The sequence below is a fragment of the Pleurodeles waltl genome, chromosome 7 (assembly GCF_031143425.1).
Source record: "Pleurodeles waltl isolate 20211129_DDA chromosome 7, aPleWal1.hap1.20221129, whole genome shotgun sequence".
Lineage (NCBI taxonomy): Eukaryota > Metazoa > Chordata > Amphibia > Caudata > Salamandridae > Pleurodeles > Pleurodeles waltl.
This window is the reverse complement of record NC_090446.1, coordinates 619,594,276-619,608,569: the sequence shown is the minus strand read 5'-3', so window position 1 is coordinate 619,608,569 and position 14,294 is coordinate 619,594,276. Positions and strand designations below refer to the sequence as shown.

General features: G+C 43.1%; 1 protein-coding gene across 1 annotated transcript in view; it reads left to right on the top strand.

Moving 5' to 3' along the window:
* The window catches only part of LOC138247288 (serine protease inhibitor Kazal-type 1-like), a 146,428-nt gene extending 132,462 nt beyond the window's left edge, over nucleotides 1-13,966 (top strand). Inside the window, exon 4 of the mRNA XM_069202002.1 lies at nucleotides 13,807-13,966. Coding sequence (XP_069058103.1) covers nucleotides 13,807-13,852 — 46 coding nt within the window. The 3' untranslated portion in view covers nucleotides 13,853-13,966. The remainder of the gene's footprint in view (nucleotides 1-13,806) is intronic.
* The last annotated feature ends 328 nt before the right edge of the window (nucleotides 13,967-14,294 follow it).

Here is a 14,294-nt window from a genome sequence, read left to right as displayed (position 1 = left end):
CCATATTTATACTTTTTTAGCACCTCATTTGTGTCATTTTTTGACGCAAAAGCAGTGCAAACTTACAAAATACAACTGTATTTTGTAAGTTTGCGCCGCTTTTGCATTAAAAAGCAGCTCAAATGAGACACTAAAAAAGTATAAATATGGGCCTTGGTTTGTCAGAATGGGAAGCCAGCACCAAAACTGCTATGGTAACCTGTGAGGTTAGATGTGTCCACAGTCTTGAACACACATTGATATAACATTCCATGCTTAATCTTCCATGGACTTTAACATAGGTTTTTGAAAATAAATAAGCCAGGCATACTTCCTTTGTCATAACTTTTAATAATAAACAAATCAGAATTATGACATCGGACATAACTTTCCCTAGTGCACCATTCAGGCCACCATAGCTAACTTAGGCTTACTGTTTTGCGTGTAAGCTTTCTGGCAAGGCAACAATCAGGCACACAGTGTTACAATTACAAAGGTATACAAAATTATAGTTGACTTAAGAAAATACTATCTCTCGTAAGAGGGCCTAACAACGATGCTCACAGAGCAAATCTTCTAAATCCATGTTTTCTCACAGGGGTAACCAGCACCAAAACTCTTGCCTACTACAGTAATCTGTGAGATTCAATGTGGAAAAGCCTTCTCTGCAGGTTTTCATACGGAATCTTAACAACTGACTCTTTAGTGGATTGGTTGGTCATATGCTTTTTACATAAATACACGAGGCTTACTGCCTTTATTGTAACATTGCATCTTAAAAAGATAAGGCTTATAGCCATGATCATTGGTTTGCCACAATAACAGACCATTCTGTATAGAGTATAAACTTTGTCATAAGCCATAAATTGCAATATAGGCACTTTTTTCAATGGAAACACACAACTTCGGCCCAATCATATCCTGTAATCAGGGAGGGCAACACATAAGTGAAGTCTAATCCGCTCCTTAGGCAGTACTCAGAAAGCTCTCTCTTGCTGACCACATATGGCTTGATGACAGCTACATTGTCAAATCAGACTTAAAATTGTTGGTGGTGTGGAATTCGTGGAGAAAGTGAGGTTTCACCTGACTATGGCTGAAGTGGTAGATTTTGGGATAATAAATGTTTCACTTTGGGATAGCAACTGCAGCGATGAATTGAGAAAGAAGACATGGAGGATTAAAAATTAACAACTGTGTCCTGCTGACATTTTCTAGACCACAGTTTCCAAATCTAGCTTTACTTCACAAATTCCATTATTTTGCCATTTCCTATATGAAGGAATTCTGAGGGCAGGATGGATCTGACGACTGACAAGTACTGGCACTGTGCCTCTAGATAGACCTGATCTTTGATGAACCTTTGATGTTGCTGATTTCTTTAGGTGTAAACTATCTTGGTGCAGGGATGATACAAACATTTTCTGCATCTGATATTGCTTCTTACCTTGCAATGCAGCCATTTTTGATGATCATAGTGGCAAAAAGTGTCCTATGTTGGTGCTGCCCTAGAGAATCACCTATTGTTGACTTGTCACATACCTAATCAAATTTAAATGTTCTCTTTCCCCATTCTAAGCATCCTGGATATTCTGTTTTCTAGCTTAACCTTTATATGGTCAATATCACTGCTGCTGTTGTCACTTACATTTGAGAGCAAACTATTTACAGTGTGAAAATTTAGGTACATTTTTACGGAGCTATTGGGAGGCAATAATTCATTATAAGGACCCACTAATGACAATAACAACCTATAAATAGTTGAAATGTTTACTTCATCCTAGGAACAATATGACCACAATCACATCATAAGATATTTTCCAGATCTTTTCTCCAACATTTCTAAACCCAACTATGAGAAAACAGGGCTGATTGCAGAGGCCCCATAACTTTTTGCCCCCATTTTCCTCTTTTTGCTGGTGTTTTCCTGACTTTGATGGTGCCCTGGGTACTGCTAACCAGTCCCAGGGCCTGTGCTCTGTGTAAAATGGATATGCAAATTAGGCTAATTATAATTGGCTAAGTTAACCTACCTATAAGTCCCTAGTATATGGTAGGGCATGTAGGTTTAGGGACCACAGCATAGGTGGTGCACACCTAGGTGCACTGCTGAGGTGCCCAGTGTCATTTTAAAAGCAAGCCTGCCTTGCTGGCTGCTTTTAAATTAAAGTTATATGCCCCTAGGGCTGGGTGCCATGTAACTATAAGCAGGGACTTTATAAAAATAGATTTATAAGCCCTGGTGAGGTAAAAACAGCCAAATTCGTTTTTCCCTCATAGAAGTAAATGGCCTTCATAGGCTAGAATGGGCAGACTTTATTTTAAATTTTAAAGTCTCCTTAAATGTTACATACCAAGAATTTGGTATCAAATTAATTGTTGTAATAAATCCCACAACTTCCAGTTGTTGGATTTAATATAACTTGTTCAGGTAAAAAGTTTAGACTTTACCTAAAAAGTTGCCAATTTCAGCTCTGCATTGTTTTTGCTGCTGTGTTCTGATTGGCCAGCCTGCAGCAGCTTCTGCCAGGCTGCCTTGATGAGGTGTGAAGTGGCCTGGCTTCACACAAAGGAATGTGCTTGGGGGAGAGAATCTCCCCTCAGCAGATGGTGAGGCAGGAAGGGGGAGGGCTGCCAAACTGGTCTTCAAAGGCAGAGAAGGACATTTGCAGCACCCAGCAACACCCCCACATCCTGCAACCCCAGACAATTAGGTGCCCCCTTGATTAGATTAGGAGAGGGCAGGAGAGGGGTGTGTTTATGATTTTTAGCCACACCAGTGTGTGGGCTCAGCCAGATGTAACCTCCAAAAATCAGATTCAGCCATGTTGGATTTTTAGAGACTGTTGCCTTTTGGGATGGATTTTTGCCACACTTCCCAGGAAGTGGTCATCACAGGGGGACGACCCTGTACCTGATTGGAGGACCAGGACCCCCCTGCTTTTCACCCAGGAGCAAGGATAAAACTGGCAGACCTGCCCCCACACCTCAGATCCCCACCAAATTTCAAGAAGAAGGAACTAAAGGAGAAGAAGGACTGCCCTGCTGGACCCCTGGCCTGCACCTGGAACCTGCACTCAGAAGGACTGCACCAGCTGCACACTTGGGCTTCACCACAAGAAGGACTTTGCCTGGCTTCAACTGGTTCAAGGAGGGACTCCCTGTTTGCTACAGGTGAAAAATTGCTATCCAGAGTCCCCTGCACCAACTCCTGAAAAAGTGACCAGCTGACCACTGTCCAGTGGCCAAAAAGGAGTTTGCGCCAGGTGCATTCTGGGAGTTGAAGTCCGCACCCCCCAAGGACCATCACAGAACTTCTGGACCCTTGGGGTGAGCTGTGGACCCCAAAAGAACCTTAAAAGAACATCTGGGTGAAGCCCCAGAAGTTTGGAAAAGATTTGAGATTTTTTTTTAAAAAGCTCCATAGAGGGACCGACCCGCCGCGGAAATTCTAGCCGGCTTGCCTCAACCGCGACCCGGCCTGACTTCGTGGTTCGTCCCGGTAAAGAAAAACATCCGAAAAAGAGACTATGTCCGAAGGTAAAAAGTTGACCGGGACCTCCCAGCCATCGTATCCGAGAAGGGCTCCACGGACGTCGGATCAAGATCCAGGTTTACCCCGGTCGAAGGATTTTCATCTCGAAAAAACGACTAAGTCCGAAGGTAAAAATCACCACCGAGGAAACCCACTTCGCGTATCCGGACCAGGGCTCCAGGAGGTCGGATTCAACTGGCAGGTTCGTCCCGGTGACGAAAAACTTCAAAAAAGAGACTAAGTCAGAAGGTAACTTTTTAACCGAGGCCTCCCGCGACTTGTAGCCGAGCAGGGCTCCATCGCGGTCGGCCTGAAACTTTGACTTTGCCCCGGTCCTGGTGCAACCAGATGACCCGATTGGCGCTTTTTGTTTCTAAGTGCTAGAAAAGTAATAATTCTTTAAAAATTCATATCTCCGGTTCCCCTCAACCGATTTTAATAGTTTTTGTGTCATTTTAAAGATAAAAATATAAACTATTTTTATAAATTAGTTTTGGATTTTTAAACTGTTTCCTGTGTTTTATTTGATTACTGTTTTGTGATATTTGAATGCTTTACACTTTGTCTCCTAAGTTAAGCCTTGACGCTCGTTGCCAAGCTACCAAGGGTTGAGCTGGGATTAATTTACTGAGACCTAACTGTACCTAGGTGGAGGTTAGTGGCTTGTTGCTAGGTGTAGGTACCTACCTGCCCTTACCAATAACCCATTTTCCAACACCAACCTCTAACCCCCTTTCTGAAGGACACTTGCTTTCATCATAATTTATACTGTTCAAGGAGTTTGTGCCCTCTTGTTCCACTTGGCTAGGATTACTCTGCAATGTCTTTCTCACCTCTATTGCTTTATTGTTCAGAAGGCTGTTTTACAAAATAGGTAAAGAAAACTCAATAACTTTTTGCCAGTAACACACAGACTGTAATCTCTTACTGGTACAACTCCAGAAATCCCTACAAGTTCAAACCTAATTTGAGAACAACATCTTGACAATGACAACAGGTGTATAATCACCTTAGTTCTTGTAAGCATCGGAAAGTCCATAGAGGTTAGTGGTGAGGAAGCCCTGATTCTCTTCCACTTAATAGAGGTTGTTAGACCTGGCATCCTTTGTGTGGTTCCCCCTAATGTTTTGCGTTCAGACCTCCTATTTTTGCTCACTTTGTTTTTGCTGGCATTAGGACTCTGCATACATTAACACTGCCAACCAGTGCTAACGTGCTGTGATATTTCCCAAACCCATGGTAACATTGGCATATACCCATTTGGCATATTTGATTTACTTATAAGTCCCTTGTAAAGTAGTACTACATGTGCTCAGGTTCTGTAAATAAATGCTACTGGTGTGCCTGCAGCACTGATTGTGCCTCCCACATATATAGGCTTTTAGACATGCCCTAGGGTTGCCACTGCAGAGCCTGTGTGTGCAGATTTAAAATGCATTTTAAACCTGGCAACATAAAGCTTTAGCCATCCCCATACCTTCTTTTTTATTACATATAAGACACCCTTTGTGTAGGCCCGGGAGAGCCCAGATAGGATGCAATAAATTTAAAAAGTTGGACATGTACTTTTACATTTTACATGCCCTGGAAGTGAGAAACTCTTAAATTATGTTTTCACTGCTGCAATGCATATCTCTCCCCCATATGGTAAAGTTGGATTTGCCTTCTTACATTTTATAGGTGTCATTTCCAATAGGGATTAGATAAGCAGTCATTGTTTGGTGTCTCTGGGCTCCTAATGTAAAATCCTAAATTGAATTGGGTGAGACGGAAGCCTGTTTTGGGGGATTATTAAAGCTGTGATCCTATGCAACGTAGCACCTGGTTTTAGGCATAGCCAAGAATTCAATAAAGATATTTATTTTTTGAAAATCCTAGCTTATGGTTAAGTCAGATCTTAAATTACAATTCTGAAGGATGCCACTTTTAGAAAGGTAGCATTTAATTGCCTTCGCCATTTGGTGTCTGGAGCCTGTCTCTGGTCACATTACTGAGTGTAGCTAACAGTTAGGCCCCACGCACAATGGGAGCTTAGATGTGACTGGATGAACCATCACTAGCAAGATGGGAGGGAGGAACTGAGCACAGTTTAACTTACCCTTGAATGGGCTGTGCCCTGTCTCCACACAAAGGGCTGCACACCACCACTTCAGTACACTTCTGGACCTGTAGATACTCTGCCAGGAAGAAAAATTGCTATGCTGCTACAATGACTGACATTCTGCTGGACTGCTGCTCTGAAGGAACTGCTGTCCTGCTGTGGTGACCTACTGCCTGCTACCCTCTTACCTGGGGAAGAACTAGACCTGCAACTTCGTCTTAAATCCAAGAACCCAGTTTGTTCATTAGGCTAATCTGTTAGCCTCCTGATCTAAGCCTCAAGGACATAAAAGGCTCCACAACAGCTTCTGGATCCGTCTTCAGGGAGTTCCTGATTCCCCAGTGGTTCCTCTCAGGTCGTAGACCCTTAGTGTGGCTCACAAGCCGAGGAAATCAAGCCTTTGGGCTCTTCATGACTGCAAATCAGCCTGTCCCCACCAAAACAGCTCAGCTCACACTAAATTCCAGCATGAGCTGTCACCAGCCCATCTTTTTGCCCAGCAGCATTGATAGCCCATGGAGGATTGCCAACATGAAGCTCTAGCTTGCCCGCCTTGAAACTGGCCTGCTCTTCACACCACTTCAACTACTGCCTGCAACACTTTCCTTGCTCCTCGTGGCTATCTCCATCTCTAATGGGACACGGTGCAAAACTTGAGAAAGTAAAACTTCAGTGGGGCTAATCTGGGACTTTATCTGACCTACGTTCCATCATGGTCAGCCTAAACTTCTACCTTTGACCTGGTCCAGTGCGACCAGATAGCCGCAGTTGGCGTTTTAAGCCTTTTGGCATTATTTTATAGTTTATTCTTTATAAATTCATAATGCTGGTTCTACTGAATGTATTTTTGTCATTTGTACTTGTTTTATTTATTACATTAAGCTTTATTTTTCTGACCAGGTGATCTTTTGTGTGGTGTTTAACTGTTTGAAGTGTTGCACATATACTTTATACATTGCCTCTAAGTTAAGTTTGAATGCCGTGTTCCAAGCTACCAGGCGTGAGCACCATTAATTTGGGGTTTGCTTGTGCCCTCCCCTGACTATTATTGTGGTTGCTGCTTGCTCAGGGCTCACACATCAGTCAACCAGTAACCCAATTTCATATTGCATGATAATGAAATTACATCTGCTACATAGTAAGATGAGTACTTAATTAATGTTCTGAACTCTACTAAAAATGGTCTCTATTCTCAGTTCTCCTTTTTGTAATTTACAGGGTATGGTTTTATTATGCAGTGCGAATGATACTAAGCTACGAATAATGAGATTGAGAGGCTAGGGATGGAACATAAAAAAGGAGACTAAGTCATCCATAGCCTTTCACAGTAGCTAAATGATCATTGGTTTTCAATTTATGATGTTGACAAGAGCAGGGAGAATGTACACCTGTATCACAGGAATTATCTGTGCACATTAATGAATAAGGTGATGCTTGCCCAGCGAATGTGCATCTTCTGCCAAGTCTGTAAGGCTGATCGTCTCAACTTTTTCAGATCATCAATGCCTTGACTCAGCTCTTGGCAGCATTAAGGGCATTGTGAACATACAATACCTGACCACTCATTCTTAATACGCCTTCTTTCTACAAGACTTCAGTGCAAAATCTCTTCAGTGGAGAACCTCCAAGACTTTAAGTTGTCAAAACAAACATTCCACATTACCGCTCCAATGTCAAACAAATGCCTCTGATGTTATCTCTGTAGGGCTAACTTTGCTGAATTTCCATGCAACTGAGTTCAGCACCCATAGTTGTTGTGCTGTGTTGAGTGAAAGCAGAATAGCACACATTTTTTAATTAAGATATGAAATTGTTTCTTTCTTTCCCTGACCTGGTGCACTTAACACTGCCTTTTGTCAATATGCACACCCTTGTATCATAGTGCGACGTAGACCATAGTGTGTGATGTCAAGCATAGGTTTTGTACTGGAAGTACACCCTGTCAATACAAAAATGTATGTTTTGACATAGCTTACCACTTTTTCCACTTTGTGTGTGTGCTGTACATTTCAGCATATGTGCAAAGTTAGAAATGTTTGCAAAAAATAGTAAACTTTTCTTAAACTTTACACCTGCTTAAACAAGACAACTTTTTGGAGCAAATCCATTTCTCTCAATGTAAGCTGATTGGCATTTGCATCAAAACCCATAGATGGTTGAATGGGAATACCCGTTTTCTTTCTCCTGGAAGGCCTCCTTGATGTACAGTAGCACACTGCACTACCCTGCACAACTTTAGGCTATTCTCCAATGCAAATCAGGATTTACGGTGAAACCAAAATTTTTGTGACGCAAACCTGGTGCAAAGTTTTAGTAAATCCCGTAGAGCTGGTCATGACGCTGCTGGACCTGAGCAAAGGGTATCTGTGCTAATTCAACATCTCATGCTTGAATCTTGCCTCACTTTTTAGATTTAATACTAGACCAGCCTAAAGCTGTATGTGACATTTCAGGTTTTGCTCCTCCCCATCCTGCTGTGCTCATGCCCACCTACAGGATGGGTGCTGATGCTGTGAGGACAGGCCAAGAGCTGCTTGGGAAGCCAAGTAGGAAACTGTGGGAGAGCCTGTGAGGGTATGAGAAGCTCCTCTGCTCAACGTTGGAGTTGCTGTGTCGGCATGTGGGCTTCCCTTGACTTGCCATTTCTGCTTTGTCGATAGCCCACTGCTGGTATTGCCTCCGCCACTGTGTCCAGCTCATTTGGGGAGCCAGGTGAGCTTTGGTCATGTAGCAGGGTTCTAGGTTGTTTGCAGTCTGGGTCTGCGTGAGGCAGAAGGCCAGCATTACTAACGTGAGTGTCTCACTCTTCTTCAAGCATGGGCCTCAAGGGTTTCCCCTACTAAAGAAAAGGGAAACTGTATGGAAACCACATGGTGAGAAATACAGAGAAAGCCAAATCACTTGCTATGAGCATTTAGTCTACTGCTCAAACGGTGTCCGGTTTGTCCTCAAGATCTGGCTAGCATCTGTGGGTGGTGGCGGCAGCTGTCATTAGCGACCAGGGGAGGAGGAAAGCAATACAGTCTTTGGCACCTTTTCCCGCTGTATCGCAACGAGGGGTCTATCAGGTCCAGGACACTGCCAGTTAGACATTACGATAATATGGGGAAGAGAAAACATCTTTTCACTTTGTGTAAATTAAAATCATCTGGGAAGCAGTGTACCTCACTAATGAACTGATTAACAGGGGCTATGGAAGCAATCAATAGGAAAATAATAAGTGTAGAGGAGAGATTAACTACATCAGTGACAGATATGTTAATTCCAGGCCAGCCACAAGATACTGAATGCGAAAAAGTTCCCCGGTTAGTTGTCATAGACAAGGTGGCTAATGGTTGCATTCAAGAAACTACTGCTTGGAGTATCATGGTCTCCCCATCTGACCCTGCACCCCAGCCACCCTTAAAGTGCATGAAGACACCAGGATCCCTGCCCAAGGCATTTGACACTGATTCTCTGATCAGGCTTGCAACTAAGATTGAGGCCTCTACCAAGTCAGCTAGTATTAAGGCAGGAACTACAACTCCCATGATACTCTGGAACGATCTCAAAACATTGATCAATACAGCCCAAGTTTACTTCATTGGCCGCACTTTTTTCTAGATTGGCACACATGGAAAGCCTTACTTCTAGTTGTACTGACCTATTAAGGGCACAAACATACCTCACCTCCATTCCTAACAAACCATTAACAGTATAGTTCCACCTTCTTCTCTTTCCCTTACCCCATGTCATCCCCTTACCCCTCATCTTCCCCCTCTGCATGATATTGGCAATCAACCTCCTCAGTTCCCACCTCAGATTTTGCTAACTTTAGGCACTTGCACTATAATTTGGGTGCACAATCTCCAGCGCAGATTCCTGCCAGTGGCACCAGTATTCTACCCATGAATGTTCACAAGAGTCTACCATCAGCTGCCAACATACAACCTCGCAGGGAGTTTGCCATTGATATGATGGGCAGGGGTCTGATTTTCTAGACCTACTCCCCAAAGCGATTGCTTAGGTCATAATTCTGGCAAATGTACCCGTTATTTCTGCAGCAGTACAGAAATCTTGGGAAACTTGAAGAATTTAGTCCTTAAACCGGTTGAAAAAGAAAACCAGCTTATTGGGGGCTCTCTTTAAAATGGACAGAAGGGTAAAATGTTTCGGCAGGGGTAGTAAAGCAGGATTGTAGTGTTCTTTCTTTTAAATCACCAACTTTAGTTGGCACAATTCTGTGTTTCCAAACTAAACATCGGTTCTACCGCTAGGCTATTTTCACCAACCAACGCCCACTGTTAGAGTTTCTAGACAGCCTATTAGCCCACTACCCATTTCTTCCCTTGATTTTCATCTGTCTATTCCAAACCATAATCACTTTCCAGCTTAGAGACATTGGACGGGGTCGATTGACATGTTGCTGAATCAACATTGGCCACTTTACCCAGCAATGACCATTCCTTAGTAGCTAGATGGGGGCCAGACAAGTTATTTACTTAGAAGCAGATGTTGACATACAATGAAAGTACTATAGAACTCTATTATGGAATGTGGCAGGGTTACATGCAAAAGCTAACTCCCAGAATGGTTGGCATTTATAACTTACTTTCAGATTTTCAGAAGACTTGGGCTGTTAAGCCTGTCCATATCAACTGGTGTAGATCTTTTTTTATGATTCAGCAGTGCCTCCTAAAATTGTTAGAGCTGAGGATGGTCTATGTGTTTATATCTCTAATTACTTACCATTTTTCAGCATTTCTGTTGTAATGCCCACCTTATATTTTCAAATTATTTTCATTGAAATTTCACTTTACTATCAGTTTGTGCTTGTTAACTTATTTAATAATGCCCTGCTTAGTAACTTATTGATCATTCTTGGGCAGCTGGATTAAGGCCATCTATACGATTCATATGAAGAAAGTTACTATATTTTGTGTGGGGATTTTAACATTTAATGGGGCCCTCAGCCTTCCAAAAGGTCTGCAGTTTGATGGACATCCATGATTGGGAACAATCACATTTTATTCATAATGATTATGGTGATAAACTAAATTAATTGTTCTTTAAATATGGCCTTGCCTTTTAAAATGAAATGTGTGATCCTTCAGACCCATTTAGGTGCACTTGTAATAGAAGAAAGTATAACATTGTTATTAATTACATAATTTCATCCCATAGATCTTCCTCATTGTTGTCTAATTCTACCACACATAGGGCCTGATCCACAAAGCTAAACTTAGATTTTTAGTCTAAACTTAGACCAATAGTCTAAGGGGCTTATTTACAAGCCCCTTGCACCACCGATGTGTCACTTTTTATGTGTGAAAAAGTGACACACTGTTGGCACAAGGGGCTTGTAAATAAGTCACTAAGGCCCTCATTATGATCTGCGCTGATGGTCGACAGAAGACCGCCAGCACAAAGAACCCTCCGACGGCCTCATAATGATCTTCCCGCTGGGCCAGCGGGTGGAAACAGTGTTTCCGGCCACCGGCCCAGCTAGAAACAAGGCCTGAACATTTACGCTGGCTCCAAATGTAGCCGGCGCCAATGTGGCAGTGAACTGGTGCAGCAGCACTAGTCGCGCCTATATGGGCAGTGAAATGCGCGATGGGGCTGTGCATGGGGGCCCCTGCACTGCCCATGCCAAGTGCATGGGCAATGCAGGGGCCCCCGGGGGGGCCTGAGTCACTCATTCCGCCTAAAGGGTGTGGCTAGTCCTTGAGGGGTGTACGCCTCCTGAATAGCTAATTTTCACCCGCTTGCCAGTGTCGTCAGGGTGGAAAGGGCTTTGCTCTCAAGTGGGGAACAAGAGATTTCACACCAAGGGCAGTGAAGCCTTGGTTACTGTAAACACTAGCCTTCCGAGAAGGGAGGAGGTGTGACCTCCTTCCTGCCAGGTCCTTTGTCTCTGTCCTGTGGGAAGTGCTACCATGTCCAGCAGGAGGGCAGACTGTGGTCTTGGTGGCAAATGCCTCTGGAGAGCCCGCCAAGGCAGGGGAAAATTATTATCTTGGTGGGCATCCTCTAGTGATGCCACCAGGGCACATGCTAGCTAACCCTAGGCACAAGAATCATGCTCAGGGTTTGAAAAGCACAGTGTTTGATGCCAAACACAGGGGCAATTGACTGGGCCATCAGGGAGCTGGACATCTGGGGACTGCCCGGGTGCCAGACCATGTTATCCTTTGGACCGCCGGTCACTTGAGATACAATTAAGTTTAAAATGCTACCACTGGACCATACATTCTTGTGCATATATGTCCACACTCATAACAAAGTAACTCTTCCACCTGGGCTATAGGACACCTGCCTTAGAGGTGAATGACCTGTGCTGTGACAGTGAATGGACTCTGTCTGCCTGTGGTGTGGGCAGAGTTGAACTTGAGAGGGCAAGCTGCTCATGCAGGCTGACATGGCAGCTCTTCAGATTTACTTTAACTCAGGTCAAGAAAGGGGGCACAATCAATTCTGAAGCCCTGGTGACCCCTTTACCATCCATTTACTAGGGCCTTACAGGGGTGGTAAAGTACTTGCCAATTGGATTTGCAATTGTCTCAGTACAATTTAAGGGAAAGAGCACCGGTACTGAGAGCTGGTTAGCATGCCTCAGTATACTTACAGGTCAAAAGCCAAAAGTGGGGGGTGACCATCTAAAGAGGGGGCTTTACAACAGTCCAGTTCTGACCCTTCTCTATGCGACCAATACTGTACTCATGGCCTAGACTCCCCTAGGTCTACAATGGTCACTCACCTGTTTCATCAACTATACGCAGGATCTAGGTCTAGTAGTTAACTTAAGCAACACCTATATAAAAAAATGTGGAAAGGGACCAGCAAAGTGTTGTGAAATGATTGGCAGCACAAAGATCAGCCTTACTTTCTCATTTTTCTAGTTCTGTATCGTGTTTGAGAAGTATGGCTCCTGGAAACAAGCAATTAATGCTAAGAAGTTCTCTTTTATGAAAACTACTACTGCACTGTCTAACTTGACAACCAAACTTGGCAGGAATCCCCTGAATGAAATGCTAACCATCCACAGAGCTAAGTGTTTGTCAACAGTGCTGAATGGGGTAGGAGTTTGGGGCTTCAGAAATAGTCAACTACTTCAACTGGTGGAAAATCCCTCTTTTAGGACTCTCCTCTCTGTACCCAAGAGCTGTTCCACTTTTATTTGCCACTCTGAACTTGGGCCCCCCTTCCTATCTGATACACCAATAATCCAGCCAATTTTTCCTTGGCCTAATATTTGGTCTAACAATGACAAATTTTTAAATTGCAAAGTCATTAGGGATTGTCTTAAACTGACCTCATTTATTGAAATTCCATGGCTGAATTGTATTAAAAAACTGTGTACAACTTGTGACATCCAGAATAAGTCGACCTTCCAGACACACTAGCATGTATCAGCACAAAAGATTTAAAAAGGGCTGTTAATCTCTGTTTCAGAACCTAACATTGATCTCTGAACTTCTTAATCCCAGTGTGGTTAAAAATTAAATGTTATTGGTCACTTTCAATATGCAACCATACTTAAAATATGTGCATAATGCCCATCAGAGGTTCATTTTAACTAGATTCAAATTAGACATTTTCCATGGCTAGCAAGCTTCCCTAGTGTTGATGACTGGTCTGTGACTTTTGTTAAATGTCCTTGCGATAACACCTCGAATCAGGGCATTTTGCATATCATCTTTTTTTGTAATTTTCACAAGGATCTGATGAAACGTTTAATAGTACTTGTCCTGAGAGAATTAAAACTTACAAAATGTCACCTCCTTATATGTTTCTGGAAACCTTGCCCACGCTAACTATTTGCAGTCCTATGTCAAGTTATTAATGGGTAATAATTTGGTTCTGGCAGTCCTTGTTTTCCTAAAATGCTCCCACTACTTTATGATATTTTTTATATTCATTGCACTGTTTGCACTGGTAGAACACAATGCAATTTTTGCTGGATTTTTATGTCTCAACGTATGTATGTCTGTTTTTAACTTATTAATGATATTGTATCATATTTTGTAAGCTTTTATGATTGATTTTTACACAAAAAATCGAATAAAGCCTTATTTTGATTTGATTTCATTTGACATTTCAGCCGACCCCAACCTGTACTGAATATTATTCTTTTAAAGAAACATAAGTACTGCCACTTGTTTCTGTTGCAACTTGACTAAATATTTAACTCTTTTTGTCCATACCAAAGGAAAAAGAATGTCCACATTCGAATCAAGAAGGCAGGACCCTGCTGAAATTTGATGTCACTGCCTTCCAGGAAAAGCTTCGCTGTCTCATCTGTCTCTCCCCTCCTCCTCATAGCGTCTTACAGCGTCACTTTACTTTAATAAAAGCATTTGCATCCTTCATCTAAGTTTATTTCTTCTTTATTTTGGCCTGGAATTCAGTTTTGGAAGCAAAACGTGTTAACCATTTTCATGATAGATGTCATAGAATTGTAAAAGACATAGGCCCTCATTCCGACCCTGGCGGTTTCAAACCGCCAGGGTGGAGGACCGTGGGAGCACCGCCGACAGGCCGGCGGTGCTCCAATGGGCATTCCGACCGCAGCGGTAAAGCTGCGGTCGGACCGGCAACACTGGCGGCCTCCCGCCAGTGTACCGCCACCCATTGGAATCCTCCAAGGCGGCGCAGCTAGCTGCGCCGCCGAGGGGATTCCGACCCCCCCTACCGCCA